The sequence below is a fragment of the Peromyscus eremicus genome, chromosome 2 (assembly GCF_949786415.1).
Source record: "Peromyscus eremicus chromosome 2, PerEre_H2_v1, whole genome shotgun sequence".
Classification (NCBI taxonomy): domain Eukaryota; kingdom Metazoa; phylum Chordata; class Mammalia; order Rodentia; family Cricetidae; genus Peromyscus; species Peromyscus eremicus.
The window spans coordinates 91913335-91931066 of record NC_081417.1 but is presented as its reverse complement, the minus strand read 5'-3'; the positions used below and the strand labels follow the sequence as shown (position 1 = coordinate 91931066).

At 37.7% G+C, this 17732-nt stretch overlaps 1 protein-coding gene across 4 annotated transcripts in view; it reads left to right on the top strand.

Moving 5' to 3' along the window:
* Positions 1–17732, top strand: part of Ptprd (protein tyrosine phosphatase receptor type D) — a 378271-nt gene that overhangs the window by 357552 nt on the left and 2987 nt on the right. For all 4 annotated transcript variants that reach the window (XM_059254481.1, XM_059254480.1, XM_059254479.1 and 1 more), the window contains 6 exons: positions 7929–8214; positions 8618–8796; positions 9801–9927; positions 10978–11103; positions 14551–14705; positions 17515–17650. In XM_059254481.1, the coding sequence (XP_059110464.1) occupies positions 7929–8214; positions 8618–8796; positions 9801–9927; positions 10978–11103; positions 14551–14705; positions 17515–17650 (1009 nt within the window). The remainder of the gene's footprint in view (positions 1–7928; positions 8215–8617; positions 8797–9800; positions 9928–10977; positions 11104–14550; positions 14706–17514; positions 17651–17732) is intronic.

Below are 17732 nucleotides of genomic sequence, written 5' to 3'. Positions count from 1 at the left end.
CAATCAAATTACAAACTGATAGATGTACAAAATGCTTGCAATAATTTTTGGCTCTATTTTACTGTATTCTCATCCAACTCACTGATCTCTGAGGCTTCCGAATTCTGCTGTCCTTTGCCAGACCAGTGATGTGTCAGCTGAGGGTCAGCATTAAAACTCCACTAAATTAGGCAGAAAAGCTAACTCTTAAGCTCATCTCCAGAATGATTTTAGTGCAAAATAGTCCCCTTATGCCTCTTAACATTTCTCATTTAATGCATTACTACTGTATCACATCATGGGACATTAAGCATATTTCAACTCGTGGGACTAACTCAATCATGTTTTTAGAAATTGAAAACAAATCTTATAACTGGATGAGTGATGATATTGAAGTAATAACAATTGCCTGATAGGCGTGCTCATTTAACGAGTTGCATAGTCTTTCCATGTATAAACACTGCAGTGGTTATCACTAACTGAAATGGTTTGGTTTTAAGAACTAAAGTTTAACAGTCATTGGGTTTGATAGAGAAGTCATAAGAAATCTGGAGTTTGTGTTCTGATTCTCATTAATGGCATCATTATCCAACCAGAAGACAACTTAGGAAAGCCAGGTTTATTCCAACCATAACAAAGTGGGACCAGCCTAAACTGGGCTTGATTTGAAAGTGCTGTCTTCTTCTCTTTGGCTGGAACGTTCTCTACCATAATAAATGTGCTGAATTGTGCTGGCCTCAGCCTGAAGCACAGGGTGATACACTCCTTTTTTGAAAGATATTTAGAAAAATTTGTCTCAGTGCTTGGCAACTACTCTGACAGAAAACAGATAAAAATAAGGGTAGTTTATCAGTTCTGCTGTCCTTATCATGTTTCAGGTTGAAGGCTGTTGAAATGATGAGAAACAAACAACACTAAATAGGGCTTCGTCATTATCGCTGCTGTGGGGAACTCAGGTTCAGCATCAAAGAAAAATGCATTTGCTTTCAAAACTCAATCCTTCATTTTGAGAGGTGCACTGCACTCAGGTATTGACATCTAAAAATGGAGTAAATTGGAGAAGGCAGGAAAGTGCTGCTGTGGGAACTCAGAAATCCAAACAGAAGTCGTCTGGCACACTTGTGAAAGTTCTTAGTTTTCAGCATTCTGTTTCTTACAGATGTAGACTGGTGTCTAAGGACTGTTGTTTCTTAGCAGCTGGAGTAAAACCTAGCTTTGAGTTGTTTCCGTCATATGGAACTCTTTAACAGACTGCTTTAACTTTGTAATGATGCATAAATGGAGTGTCCCATGGTGAGGTTTGGGAATGTGACTTGCTGTGATCTAGGAAGAGGTCTGATAGTTTTACTCTTGCATCCTTTGGTTTTATAACTCAAGTTGCAACCTTCAGTTTCTCTGGCATGGAAATTCTCTGCTATGTGAAATACTTAGGTACACAGAGACAAGGAGGCCATTGTCTCTTCCCCTGTGCTGATGTGATTATCGACTGGCAAAACCAAACCTGACGATAGAGAACTTGTTGTTGCAGAAGTAGAATCCACAGAGGAAATTTTCTTGTGGGGTACAGAAGTTGAGGTGAATATTAAGGAAGGTTGATGCTAGCAGGTGGCAATTATAAGAAGATGGAAAGATCAACATAAACAAAGAGCCAGAGGTGGCAGACTCAAGACTTGTTTGACTTTTGATAAGGGCAAATCATGAATATTATCATAAACATATGGTTTAAGAGACATGAAATTTTAGCTATGATATTAGAGACTAAACTTACCTAGTTAAAACTTTGTACCTCCAAGAGAAAGAAAATATCTGTAGGTACTTTTTGGCAAATATTATTTTAAATGACCAAAACCCAAACAAATTTATGTCATATTCAAGGTACAATGGCAGAATGGAGCAGTATTCTTGGTACTTGAGACAGAGATTATACTATAAGAAGCCAAGCTGGAGCGGACTTGTAAATGGCAAAATAAAGACACAAAAACATAGAAGTTGTCAGATATGTGGGGCATCAGAAATGATATATTTGTGCATATTCTATATGAAATACTAAAGGAATATTCCAGCCAACTAATATATAACAAAGAAACTCAAAAGTAGATGAACCACATCAGAAAAGTGAAATGTAAAGTATCTAAAATTATTCTAGTATAAGTTTGGTAACAATGTCACAGGAAACCCCAAAAGTGGATATTTAATATGTTAATGGTATGAACAACCAACTCTTTAGAAGGCACAGGTAGCATTTTCTCATTTTGTAGTATGAATATAGCAAGCACAGGTAATCAGAAGCCACTGTGAAGAAATGCTAACAACACATCATCACGTAATATTTTCACCTCAAGAACATGATATTATAAGGAATTAAAATGTATTTTAAATGTTGCCTTCAGAATATACCTATATTTAAGCAGAAATCATGAAAAGTTAGTATTTGCCTTTTACCACATCCAGCTCATCAACTAAAGAAGAGATAGAGAATTGATATAAAAGCCCAAATGTTTATGGTATATGATTCAGTAGTGTACAGGGCAAAAGGTAAAATGAGAGTAAGTTCCTCTGGAACTTCTGTGCCTGAGTGTCAAGGAGAAAGGCTACAGAGAAATGAGCCACCTGGAGAAACTGCTGCCGAGTCTCACACATGCCACTGTTGAGGCTCTGGTGGCTTGGAATGTAGGTTTCAGCTGGGCCCAAGGAAGAGCTGCCCTCTTAGGATTCATGAACTTAGAAACTGTTGGTGAGTGACGGAGGGGGATGAGAAAAGGATGAAAGGTTCGAAAGGCAATTCCCCTCTGTGGGGCTGTCAGAAGTACACAGCTTAGGGAAGTGTTTGTAAAGGAGACAATCCAGGAAAACGGGTTTGAAACCCCAACACTCCTTTGATGATTAATCTTGATTGTCAACTCGACTAGGTTGTGAAGCATCTGATTTATAGAGCGTACCTCTGGTTGTGTCTACAAGGACATTTCTGTAAGGATAGCCTAAGGGGTTGTAGAACCATCCATAGAATGAGAACAAAGAAAGAATACAGTAAAAGAAAAAAGCCAGCCTGTCATTCTCTCCCTTCCTCTGCCCCTCTGCTTCTCTCTGTCCCCTCTTCTTCCCTCCCTTCTTCCATCTCCCTCTACCTTTCTCTCCTCCTGCTTCTTCTTTCTCCTCCCTCTCCCTCTCTTCGGTCTTTTCTATCTCCCATCTTCTTCCTGGCTAACATTAGGTGATTGATCTAGTCTCCTTCACTATGAGGGCTGATCCCACTGAAGCAGTGAGCCAAGCTAAGTCCTTTCTCACCTTAAGCTATTTTCTTTGATCCCGATCACAGCAACATAAAAGTGTTTTAAAAATGAAAACTAACACAAATACTAAGACACAGTGAGAAGGACTGGCTGTAGATTTAGACAGATGACATTTAGAATTCATCTTTGGTCCACCCTCTTACCCAGTAGACTCATTACACAAAACCATGACACAAGTCTTCTTTGGTAAAATTTTTATATTTTATCTTTGGGGTTCTTCCCTGCTTTGGATAATTATGAAATCCCTTTTCCTACCATGAAGGCCAATATAGTATCAGATGTTTCCCCATACTGCCTCAACTATTGTCTTACAAGCCAAGAAGGCCTTTCAAGTAAACTTCCTAAGGGATAACTGCATATTGATAAGGGTTATTGTGGAGGAATGGCCTGCATCAAAATCAGGATGTGTTGCCTAGGTCAAATGAAAGACAAACTTGAGTCTTAGCTCTACCACCTGCCATGAGCTCTGTGCCTTCAGGAAAGGACCCAAATGTTGCTAATTTTAAAAGAAAGAAACTAGCATTTATTATGTACAACCAAGACACCAAGACCTATGGCGGAAAAGCTCTTGGCTTACATCTTATTTGTCAAGGCAGTGTATGTGAAAGCACTAAGTTTCTTGAACCTGAGGTATTATTAGTTGGAAATACAGAGAGACTCTAGAACAGTCTGAAGAGGTAGATTAAAGCAAGATTTTAATAGCTAAATCACAAATAATACAGAAAAGACTTTAGACAATTTTCCCAGAATTTTCTTGCTTGTGTCCTTGTTGTCTTAGAAGATAGAACTAAAAAAAAAAATGCACTTATAAAAGAACTGCCTCTTCCTCTGTTTGCAGAAACCTTGATAAGTTTATTTCAGCCTTAAGACTTACCGGATAATTAGACTCATTAATTGACTAGAGCTATTATCACAATCAGATGTAATAAAAATGAAAATAGCCGGGCGGTGGTGGCGCACGTCTTTAATCCCAGCACTCGGGAGGCAGAGCCAGGCGAATCTCTGTGAGTTCGAGGCCAGCCTGGACTACCAAGTGAGTCCCAGGAAAGGCGCAAAAAAAAAAAAAAATAAATAAATAAAAATAAAAAAAAAAATAAATAAATAAATAAATAAATAAAAACCCACACAGTTTATATGACATACTCAAGGTCAAATTAGGACCTGGAAAAGTACCTTATTTTTTGACTTGCTTTAAGATGAGCATATATCTAATCCTTAAACCTGAAAACGACTCCCCCAGAAAAATGAGAACACATAATCTCTAAGGAGGCCCATTTCTTCCCTTCCTCCCTATGAACAACAAGAGCAAACAGTGAACAGTTTGCTGTGCTTTGTGGAGTGAAAATATGTATTGTTCAAGTCACAGCCTCCCTTTTGTCTCTTTTCACAATTTTTTTTTATTTTAGACTCAGGTACATGTTTGATTTGTTTCCCTTCCTTTGGGGGGGGGGGTTGTAATATCATTACTATAAAAAGCTTTGAACTCTTTGGAGTTGGAATTATTCCTCTCAGTCTCCTAAGATTCTGCAGTACCTTTCTGTAACACTATAGAACACCATGTCATCTAGACATTTGAATGGTGCCAGGTGGGGGTTTAAGAGAATGCTCCTGCCATAACTATAATCAACTTGATATATAGTCTCGGATAGATTTGTAGTGTGTTTTGCACTAAGAAGAGTTGCATATACCAGTATTCATTAGAAACCATGCCAAAATAAAAGGAAGAAAATACGGCATTCTTCATTCCCAAAAGGCTTTTTGTAGGATCTATCAATGTCATGTAAGTTTGTGAGCTTAAAACTTCGAGTCTTAGAATCTAGGAGCCTTTGGCACAGAGCATAAAGCCATAAGCAATTTTAAATTCATGATTGTGTGAAATTTGTATAGTCTACCAACAATAGGATCCTGTGTGGAAGCTGGATTTGTTTTGCAGTGATCAGTAATTAATTAAGTTTTTTTTTAAATGGTCTCTTACTCTCCTGTAGTCACATGACACTAGAGCAACTGCCAGTTCATTTGAGACTGGACCTGGTATTTATCAAACTCATTCATTGGGTAGTTTTGGCAGACCTTTTAGGGTCTGTATAGATCTATGAAAAATTTCACATGTATCTCCCAGAAGCAGCAGTATGATTTGAAATCATTTCTTCTCTTGTTGGTCTAGTACCTCAGTTCTTCATCCTTCTAGCCCCATTTCCAATCTATACCAACACGGTCCTGTCCTTTCTTTTAACATAGTTATGTAAATCATTACATTCTTGGATAGGTTTCAGAATCTTTAGTGATTAGAAGAAAGTCATCATATTGCCATGTCCCCTATCTGACTTAGCAAAAACACTTCATTGATTGACTAAAGAGATAGATGTGCAGTTGGATAGACTAAATAAAAACCAATACACAGATGCCAGCAGACAGTGGCATGTCATAAATGAAGGAGACGATCTGCTACCAAGAGTCTGTAATGACTAATCTTGTTTGTCAACTTGACACATGTTAGGAGAGGGATCCTCAATTGAAGTGCTGTCTCTATCAGATGGTCTATGGGCATATTCATGGGGCATTTTCTTGATCCTAATTGATATAAGAGGGTCCAGCTTACTTTGGGCAGTACTATCCTCAAGGGACGTGGGCCTGAGCTGTATAAGAAAGCCTGGAGTCAGGCAAGTAAGCAGAATTCCTGCATTGGTTTCTGCTTTAAGCTCTTGCTTTGTGGTCCTGTCTTGGCTTCCCTCAATGATGGGCTGTAAGCTTTAACCTAAAATAAACCCTTCCTGCCAAATTGACTTTGGTCATGGCTTTTATCAGAGCAACATAAAACAAACTAGAACAGAGTCTGTGTTGGTAATATGTACCTCTTCCTGCTGAATGCATATTTACTGTGAGGCAAAGACGCATAATCAAAAGTAGGAAGTCATTTTCCATTGATCCATTCTGGACACATAAATGTGTCCAGCTTGAAGGATTAGATCAAAGGAAACACAAGGCTTACCTTGACACTGCAGGAACAAAGGTATGCTATTTTCTTGGTATCCTTTTCCAAACTAGAGGATGCTCAGTGTTTTAAGCCCTTGCTTCCGTAAGCCAGTTCCTTAAATGCGCCTGTCTTTTTGGAGCGGCAGACTTTGCCCGCCATTATGGATTGGTTCTTTCTTGTCCTTTTCTCTGAGTCTGTTTCTTCCCACTGGAGCACTGACCTGTAAGTCCACACATAATGGGGTTTAAAAATTACCTTAATCTCTTTGTGTAACAAAGGTTGAGGCCTTTATATCCCCATCCTGAATGCTTGAATTTTACTGAGAATTTTCAAGTACATTTAACTCCGAAAGAAAAGAAAATTAGAAGGAACATACACTCTCAACTGATTGTTAATTTATTTAGAATTTCTCTTAATACTACCCTGCATTATTTTTACTGTTCAACATTTTCATATATTAATTTATTTAGCATTTTCCTTAATACTACCCTGCATTATTTTTACTGTTCAACATTTTCATATATTAATTTTATATATCTTACTAGACTAGTTTTAAAACTTCCTTATAGAATTTTACAACAAGAAATACTTAAGTTATTTAGTAGATACTTTGTTTCCATTTTTATTCTTCAATCAAAAATAAACTAAGATTGCTTTATCTAAAAAGCCTAATTAGGCCCGGCAGTGGTGGTGCATGTCTATAATCCTAACACTTGGGAGGCAGAGGCAGGTGGATCTCTGTGAGCTTGAGGCCAGCCTGGTCTACAGAGTGAGATCCAGGACAGGCATGAACACTACACGGAGAAACCCTGTCTTGAAAAAAACAAACAAACAAAAAAGCCTAATTAGACATTTTTGTTACTGTTTTTGAAAAAGGATTTTATGTATCTCTCAGACTAGCCTCAAACTCCTGATCTTCCTGCCTCTACCTCTCAAGTATTAGGATTACAGACAGGAACTGCAACATGTGGCTCTCTAATTGTATAGAGACCAATAATTGAAAAAAAATATCCTGAATCTAAACAGCCTAATTAATGTTTGTATCTTTGGGAGGAGGTGCTTGGTCTTACAGCAGCTTGATAGGCCATGCTTTGCTGATGCCCACGGGAGGCCTGCCCTTTTCTGAGTGAAGACAGAGTGGAATGGATTAAGGGGGCCACAGAGGGGAGGTGGGAGGAGGGAGTGGAACAAGAGGAGGTAGCAGAGCCTGCAGTCACAATGTAAATTAAAAATAAATAAATAAAATTTTTAAAAAATGCCTGTATTGTGTGAAAGGACCAATGATGGCTGTAAGTTTGGATTTAGGATTCCTAGATTATGAAATGAAATGAACCTTACTCATTATTTTGTTTTTTATATGGTGCTTTAATATTTTTTTTTTACTCTAGAGTGATTGAAAATCCTTGTAATAGCTATTTGAATTGAATTCATTGGTTTGAAATCCAGTTAATGAACTTATAAAGACTTTCTAGATTATGAAATGAAATGAACCTTACTCATTATTTTGTTTTTTTTTTTAATATGGTGCTTTAATATTTTTTACTCTAGAGTGATTGAAAATCCTTGTAATAGCCATTTGAATTGAATTCCTTGGTTTGAAATCCGGTTAATGAAATTATAAAGACTTTATATGTAGTTTCTTGCTAACTCATGTGGCCTTCCCTCCCCCTCTCTTTTTCTTATAGTGCGGGTGTTGGCCGGACTGGCTGTTTCATTGTAATAGATGCCATGTTAGAAAGAATAAAGCATGAAAAAACTGTAGATATTTATGGCCATGTAACTTTAATGAGAGCCCAGAGGAATTACATGGTGCAGACAGAGGACCAGTACATCTTTATCCATGATGCGCTGTTAGAAGCAGTGACATGTGGAAATACCGAAGTGCCGGCTAGAAACTTGTATGCCTACATTCAGAAGCTGACACAAATAGAAACAGGGGAGAATGTCACCGGAATGGAGCTCGAATTTAAGGTATGACATTGGCTATGATGTGGTTACTCATCAGCAAGTTATTTGTCTTTGAAATAGGTTTCATTTGTTATCTTTCAGATTTTAAAGTACTAGGTTCATTTAATCTCGTCTGGTATCACATGATAAAACATTTTCTTCTTTTTTTCTCTCCTCTATTTTTTGTTCCCTAACAATACCAGGGGCCCTTGATGTCCTAATTTAAATTCAGAACTCATGTTCTTGAAATGCAATGTTTATAATATCCAGTAGGCTATATGGAATGATTAGCTTAAAGGAAATAGACTTTGAATATTTACTATCAAGTAAACTGAAGATTGATATCTAAAAAGGACATCTTAGGCGCATTGCATTCAAACCATTGGCTAAAATTACCTTTGTGATTTTTTTCTTTTTAAATCAACAGCGTCTAGCCAGCTCAAAAGCTCACACCTCAAGATTCATCAGTGCCAATCTTCCATGTAATAAATTCAAAAACCGCCTTGTTAATATTATGCCATATGAATCCACAAGGGTGTGCCTGCAGCCTATCCGAGGAGTAGAGGGCTCTGATTACATCAATGCCAGTTTTCTTGATGGATACAGGTATCTACCCATGCTCCCCTAACAATTCAAAGCCTTAATATTTGCATGTGCCCTAGATTTATGACCACAAAGTATTTCATCTCAATTCAAAGCCATTTCCTTTCTGAATAGATCATCATTCAATGCCTTGATAGGGGTGGTTTATTATTATTATTTTTTTAAATTTTAGATTAAGCAATAGTAATGGAGTTTCTGTTTCATGTGGGGGTGAGGAAATATACTTATGTGATATATGTACATGCTTATATGGGTGTGTACATATGGGTGAGTATGATACTTGTGCATGTTTATACCAGTGTCAGTGTGTTGGGGGTATGTGTGCAATACCAGTGTGGGTGTGTTGAGGGGTGTGCATGTGGATATCAGAGATCAGCTTTACATGTCTTCCTCAGTTGCTTTCCAGATTACTTTTTGAGAAAGGGTCTCTCATTGAACCTAGAGCTCATCCCTTTTGCCGAACTAGCTGGCTAATAAGATCTAGCAGTCCACCTGTTACCTCTACACACATGCTTCATACACTTTGCATGAGTACTGAGGATCTGAACAGCAGATACTACCCAAACCATCTCTTCTGCCTCTGGTTATTGCTTCTTTTAATCTGACCTTCTAACCTATTCTTTCAGAAACCATTTAGATCTGGAAGTTGATAAAGCAGCTATTTTAGGCCATTTTTCATAAGCTTAATATATTGTTTGAGTATTGTTTCTAGAAAATGAAGTCACACACGTCAGCATTTAAGTGATTTATATAACACATGAAATTGATCTATTAGCATTGCACTAAATTTAAATAACAATGATAAAGACATACATAATAATATTAACAACACAATTGATTTTGCAGTCCCCAACATGTACTAAGTGATCTTATTGATTATGTATCCTAATGGGAATCTCCTGCAATTGAATTAATAATGTATGTAGGACTAGTGTTAACAACTCACAAATCAATTTGTGCATGTCCTCAAAGTTCTTTAACATTTTCTTTTCATTCTCTCGGTTAAGACAACAGAAAGCCTACATTGCTACCCAGGGGCCCTTAGCAGAGACGACTGAAGACTTTTGGCGCATGCTTTGGGAACACAACTCTACCATTGTTGTGATGCTCACCAAGCTGAGAGAAATGGGCAGAGTAAGTATGTCATCCAATTTGGAAAATCACATCAAGCTCACTAATGAACATGTTTTTGAAAGACTCAGTACTCTGGATACAGCGACGTGCTATCATAGAGACAAATAAGTCACTCCATGGTGCTCACTGACTTACATTTGACTCTCAGCATATGCTGGCTTCCTTTTGCCTGAGTAGGCTAGAATTTTATGATCAAGTGGGACATCATTTCCCTCATATACAGGAACTTATATTCGTGACTTTCATTCCTAGGCCAACCTGTATTTTTTCTTTCCATTGAGCATGGTGCTGGAAAGCTACCTAGTAGTTCTAAAGTTGTAACAGCAAATCCATTTCTTAATAATAATTATTCTGAAGTATTCATAAAGTAGCATCAAAGATGTTTGAAACCCCGCCACCAGGTAGAGCACCTGAAAGCATGTTTGCTGTGCTGTTAGAGATAGTCTCATTCTGTCTCTTATTTTTATAAATTACACAATAGAATTATGGCCAAAATCCAACTTTTAGAGCTCATTTAGAAAGCAAAAGGATATAAGCCAAGAAGTTATCTGGCTTGTCTTAATCTGGCTGCTGATTCTGCAAGGCTAACAACACAAGTCACCAGAACTCCCAGGGCCCCAGGCTCCTCAGTTGACAGCTAAGATTGAACTGGATCAATGAAGATGATTCTTTCTGCTTCATCCTTGATGATTTCCTAACTACAAACCACAGTGGTATAAAACAAGTGTGCTGACGTAGTACAGGACCAAGATGGCTAGCATTGCCCAAAGACTTACGGAATTATTTAAATAATTCGTAGGTCCAATTGAAGCAGGCATTTCAACTGGTGTTTAATAAGCAGGTATGATTTGTCAGACTCTGTGCAGGGTTTTTTTTGGAAAAAAAAATTACACCAGATAGTTTTCCTGTCTTCAGGCTAGAGGTTCAAAAGCATAGGTACTTGCAATTGAAATTGCCTTAATTTTAGAATTTAATTCACAAGAGAACAAATTTAGATAGGCATAACTTTGTTTTCACCTTATAGAGTTCAACATTAATCTGTCCTTTTAGGAGAAATGTCACCAGTACTGGCCAGCAGAACGATCTGCAAGATACCAGTATTTTGTTGTAGATCCGATGGCTGAGTACAACATGCCTCAGTATATCCTGAGGGAATTCAAGGTCACAGATGCCAGGGTAAGTTCAGCTCCTCCATTAGCTAGAAATTAGAGCTAAGTGTACTTCTCTGGGAGAAACATTGACCAAATAACCATTCTCAAAAGGAAAAGAAATCACCCATTATGGATGACTTTAAAGGAAAAGAATTTGTAACTCTGCCTCTGTCTGAGAAGTGTTCTCATAAACCCAGGTTTGGCTTCCCTTCAAATGTAACACCTGGAAGCCCAGCTTTGGGGACTTGCTTGGTGAGTGCTTGTGTTGGGAAGCATTTACTGATTGGTTGGCTGCACTTAAGTTCACCTTCTCAGCACATTCTCATTGGAGAGTTTTTGATTTCTTCATTACTCCAGGCTGTAAATATGTTGTTGTTTGTATAGCCCTTGAGGTCATATGGGCTTGTAGGTTAATTTGGTATGACTTTCAAACTGCAGAGCAAATGGTATTCCTTGGAAGGTTCTGACAAGCCTTGCACATTCTAATTTGCTTCCTGGCATGGTTTCTTCCTCCATGTGCTAATGTGTCTGTCCATGAGAGCTGTGAACTGACAACCCTTGTTGGCTAATTTTCATTCTGCATTTCTTACAAAGATTGCTGAGTCCAAGGTTCAGCCCTGATGTAAGAGATTCTATGCATAAACTTTAATATATTTGCCATTAGCCATTCACACACCATGATTGCAAACATATCTTAGGGGAGACCAGGTCAGCTCAAAGCCCTGCTTTATTTTTGGAACTGTCATAGTGGGTGGGTTAACTAAAACACCAGTGAATAGTGTGTAGTTGATCCATTGTTTGTTTGTTTGTTTTTTTTTGGGGGGGAAGGCAGCTTTCTCACAGCCCATGCCTGTCTGCTAATCCCTGAAGCCTAGCCCTGGCTATGACAAGGAGAGAGACAGAAACAGAGACAGAGAGAATATGATTCACAGGAGGCTTGTCTCAGGTGATAGACTTGGTAATCCTGAGAAGTACAGTGTATTAATTACTCTAAATATGAGTACTTCAAGAAAGTTATTATGTTCCAAGGTCTCTTTTAATTGTCCAAGTAATCATGCCCTGATGCCTGCCACTATCCCATCAGTGTGAGTCAAATGACTAAGTTACTCACATGTAAACTTCCTAGCTATTTCTGGTAATAGAAAGGAACATACAGGTTTAACCCACAAGGAACACATTTACTTAGTTCCATGTTAAACCTAATCATATTGAGAAAGAAAGAATAAAGCAGAACTTGCTCACATTGTTTTAAAGTCTGTCTGTGGTTAACTGCCAGAGCCCTTGTGCATGCTCCCAGTGTGCTTCTGATCTCAGGTTCTGAGTTCAGAAAGCCAGTTGGCATGTGAGAATACAGCATTGGTAAGCAACTAACCTTTAAAAGGCAGGTGGTTTCTCTTCTCAATAGTGTTTGTGCCCATGACTTATTCTTGACATTACAAGTGACTATGGTCAAAAATGCAATTTCTAGGACACTCAGAAGACAATTCTGCATTGCTCAGTCTCTGACTTACTTCCCTGTGCCCTGTACCCAAAATTTTCCCAGGAAAAGGGGGGAATAAATCAAGCTTTCATAGTAAACATCTAAGAGTTGGAGATGGTACCAAATACTTTGCATGTTCTTCTGTATTCTCATGAAGTTGGTGTGATCCTCTGTTCTTCTATTCTCAAGCATCTAATCTGCACCACTAGGGTACATGATGTGTGGCTGTCCTGAATTGAGGCTTCTTTCTGCTTCATCCTGGGTGATTTCCTAATTACAAACCACAGTGGTATAAAACAAATGTGCTGATATGATATAAGACCAAGCATTGGGTAGCATTGCCCAAGGACTTAAGTCTTTCCAATTTGCCTGGAATTGAGTTATCTCCACAAATCTTAGAAATGTGCATACCTGGGCCCAAAAGAATCTTAGAAAGAAAGATTAGTTCCCAAGAACAGGAAGCAGGAAGCCACTGGGAGCACCTCTTCAAATGAGATCAGTCCTAGTAAACCTGAGTTTAGTTATGCTTCCCCGTGTGAGTCAGAGCAGGAATCCCTGTATCTATGAGCAACGGGTCCCTTCTGCTCTTGTACTTCAAAGAATCCCAGAAAGAATCTGAAGTATCTCATGCCCCTAAGTTCTTAACATGGTTCTTCTTGAGTGTAAAGAACTGTCTTATACTCTCTTTAGAAAAGAAATAAATAGAAATACCAAGTAAATGCCTTAGCCATCCACCATTAATTTAGTGCTTGTGGGAGTTGCTGTGTTTACAGAACATTGTAGTAAAAGGAATTCACCTATTTTTTTATGAATTATCATGTTTTAGGTATGGCTTGTTTTCATATAATTTTAGGGTTGTTCGTGTAGACTACTAAATTCCTGAAGCTAGTCAGGAAGACACCTCTGACAAAAAGGGGGAGATGTTTGCAAATAATCCCCTTGGATTCTCTCTGCATTAGTTTCCTTTTCTGTATCTGTGATAAAACACTGACTAAAAGCAACTGGGAAGGAAGGATTTATTTGGTTTCCAGGTTCCTCATGAAGGAAAACCAGGGCAAAAGCTCAGATCAGGAACCTGGAAGCAGGAACTGAAGCAGAGATCATGGAGGAACACTGCTTACTGTGTTGCTTTCCGTGGCTCATTTAGCTTGATTTCTTATACCACCCTGGAGCACCTGTCTAGGGGTAGCACTGCCACTGTTGACTGCACTCTCCCATATCAATCATTAGCCTAGAAAATGCCCACAGAGGTCCACATATGACAATTTGGCGAAAACAATTCTCTAATCAATGTTTCCTTCTCTCAGAGGCTCTGGTTTGTGTCAAGTTGACAGAAACAAACTGGCACAGTGTCCTTAAGCTGAAATTTAGGCATCATTACATGGTTCATGCTGTGCTTCACACATGGCTAGAAAGTGTTTACCTCAGAGACATGTGGGGTAGCCAGGTCAACAACAACTACCTGGTTTATATTAGATTCTTTAGATGCTGCCATTTGTAATTTACAATGCTAGAAATAAGCATTCATGGCTGATGTGAAATCATTGTGAGAACAGCAAGCCTCTGATGTAGATGCCATGTCTGCATACTCCTTTCAATGTGAAGAGTTTATTATATTGAAGTAGATGATATAAGATTTTGGGGGTTACATATATATATATATATATATATATAAATGTGTATATGCGCACATATATAAATACATATATGTATGTATGTATGTATTTTATGATTTCAGATTTAGACTTTGAGGCTCAGTAGTGCTTCTGAAGAGTATAATTCAAATTTGTAATTTAAATATATATAAATGTTGACAGTGTTAGCAGGAGATAATACACACACGTGACTAAGTTCTCTGGACATGTTCCTAATATGTTTCTTCTCTTTTTATTTTTTTGGGGAAAAAATCATGAATGCTCTTGTGGTTTCTGTACTGTCTGAACTCTCCTGGCATGCTGTGTCGTGACTGGTTATGTGGCTTCCCCTCTAAAGGACGGCCAGTCCCGAACAGTGAGGCAGTTCCAGTTCACTGACTGGCCAGAACAAGGAGTGCCAAAGTCTGGAGAAGGATTTATTGATTTCATTGGCCAAGTCCATAAAACAAAGGAGCAGTTTGGCCAAGATGGGCCCATTTCGGTGCATTGCAGGTGAGCAAGGAGTCACTAAGGCTAACTGGACGTTTATGATTGATGCTTAGTAGCTTTGAAAATGACTGCTCTTTATTCACTTTGTATGCAGGCTTGTTATAATAAATCTGTATAATTCAAATTTATTTTCAGAACGTTCTATGAGACATAAAGATTTTTTTGTTTCTTTTTCTTTCCATAAAATGAAAAGAATTAGAGGAATGTTTTTATCCCCAAATTGATCTTTGTTTAAAAAAAAAAAAAAGCTTTGTGTCACCAGGCATTGTCAGTGTGTCCCCTAACAATAATGTATAGTAGTACTAATCCCTGTCCATGTTTGGTTTCTTTTTGTGTAGCTGCACTTACAACTACCTTTTTGTATCTTCCCCCTTATCTCTTGAAAAAACTGTGAGTAGCTGCCAAGCCTTAATAGCAATACTAATTCCTGCAAGTCAATAAGTGATTAGTATGGTACCTCAGTTCAGAATGCAATTTGCTTGAAAATTGTTGCTCTATCAGAAAATGAAGCACCTTCAATTTAATTATTTTCAACAGTTTCTAGAGCATTTTGTAATTTAAGTCACTGAAGTTAATAGAAATACTAAGTGAACGTCTCAGACATCCACCATAAATTTAGTGCATGTGGAAGTTGCTGCATGTGCAAAACACAGTAAAGGGACTTCACCTATTTTGTTTGAAACTATGGTATTTCAGGATTCTAAAAGCTTGAAGTTTCAGTTTTTAATATGTTTATAGTCTGTCTTGAAAGCATTTATGTTTAAAAAGTCTGATGCTTTAAACACTATTGTTTTTAATACCATAGAAAGCAAGATCTCAAAATGGAAAAATTAAGACATAGGTGTCAGGATACATGCTCTTGTCCTGGATCTATACTTTTCCGAAGATGTTTAACAGTAAGCTTCGGTTTTTCTCTCCAGGTCTCCGTGATCATTTCTAACAATGCTTTATTTCTCAGACTTGGAAATTTTTGTTTTATGCTGTCAAAAATCCCTTGTTATATGCAACTAAAGACCAGATAGGATATGATGTCTCTAGTATTTAAAGTTGAAATTATAATCTAGAGTTGAAACGTCTAGTGTTTTTTTTTTTTTTAATCTAGCACATAATTTCTCCACTTAATTCAGACTTTCTCAGTATGACCTCTAAGGAAAAGAATATATCTGATATTCATAATACAAACTTGAACCCTAGGTTACTTCTCTTTGGGGTTGTTTTTAGACAATGACTGAGAAACTCCTTAGTATAAAGGTTCACATGTTATATACATGTATATTCACATATCTCATTAATCCCAAAGTCTTCTAGATACATATCTTTTCTTGTTTTTGAATATCTTGGAATAACACTTATTTCCACAATATTAAACAATCATACTGAGATTCAATAAGTTTAGAGTTAATGATGCAGATGCCTGCTCCTTTCTTGAAAATTCTAAATAGAAATCCAGAAACACTACGTTTTTGGTTACATTTGATTAACCAAGTCAAAGTAAGATACGTCCTGGAATACCTGGATGATTCGACAAAATTGTCACAGTTCAGAGTCTCTCATGAGTGTGAGACTTTCAGGGCAGAAGGGATCTGCAAGATCCCTTGACTGTTGTGGGGTGTGAATAACTTCAGCTCCTTTTTTTAACAACTGCTCATTGATTTAAAGCTTCACTTAGCACTTTTCCTTAGATTCATGAGAAATTGCAGTTTGTAAAAGCACACACTATTTATATATGCCTGTCAGCTCCATCCTGGAGTAAATGAATCCATCTATTTTCTACAGCCTGTGCCCAAGCGTTACACACACCATTTAATTAAGGTCCAAAAATGCAGGGACTTTTTTTTTTTTCAGATTATTCAGTGTTCTCCTTCTCTAAACCCCCAGATGTCATTTCTTAAGAGTACAAGGGCTATCAATTAGTTTTTTTTCCTTGCTGCTGTGAAGATTCTGGAACTATCCTAAAATACCAAAGGAAACAGAAAGAAACTCAAAACCTTACTGAAATGGTAGAAAGAAATTTGGTGTATTTTAGCTGCTGATCACCTGAAAATAAGTAGTTCAGTATAGAGCTCATTGGTTCTTAGATATACTTACTGCCAAAGGCCCTTTTGAGAATCTGTTGAAAGTCATAGCTTTCCTGAAATTGAGGTATAATGTGATATTTGTACAATCAATGCATGGAGGATATAGTTTTCCAAAGGCTAAGAGGAAAATCATTCCATAACAAAAAGTCTGTTAGAGAATCTGTTTTTTCATATCCAACCCAATGTTGATACTGAAGTGGTTTATATGCCTTGTTACACACTTGTTACCTGTTTAGATGATGACATGTCCTTCACAGATTATGTTATTAATGCCTAAGAAAGGGGGAGTCTGTGTGATGTGTTCCACCTTATTCTAGTGTATCTCATACCTTACATAGAGGTGAAGTCTTCAGTTTCAACATCTACATGAAGAATGCAAGCCTGTATTTTACCTGTTCATACTTGTCTCTATAGATTTTATGTTATTCCTTGACCTTTTCAACTGGACTTACACAGTGTTATAGAAATGCATTCCATTTTATAAGACCCAATCCTAATTACTTATTCTCTCATGTTATCATAACACACTACCTGGTAATCACATAGTAAAAGCATGCCCACTCTATCTTGAACATGCTTGTGGAGAAACTAGGAATAGAGAAGTAGTAGAAGAATGTCTGCTTCCAAAGCAAATGAGGCCAAGACTATGAGCACGTTACTCACACTGCCTTTCTTCTCACAAAAAGGCCAAGACTATAAGCACGTTACTCACACTGCCTTTCTTCTCACAACAGTGCTGGCGTTGGAAGAACTGGAGTCTTCATAACACTGAGTATTGTATTGGAAAGAATGAGATATGAAGGGGTTGTAGATATATTCCAGACAGTCAAAATGTTAAGAACACAGCGACCAGCCATGGTACAAACAGAGGTAAGAAAACATTTGGTGTCACCTCCAAAAACTTAAGCCCTCTGTGGGTTCAAAATACAGTTGCAAAATACAGAGGATCACT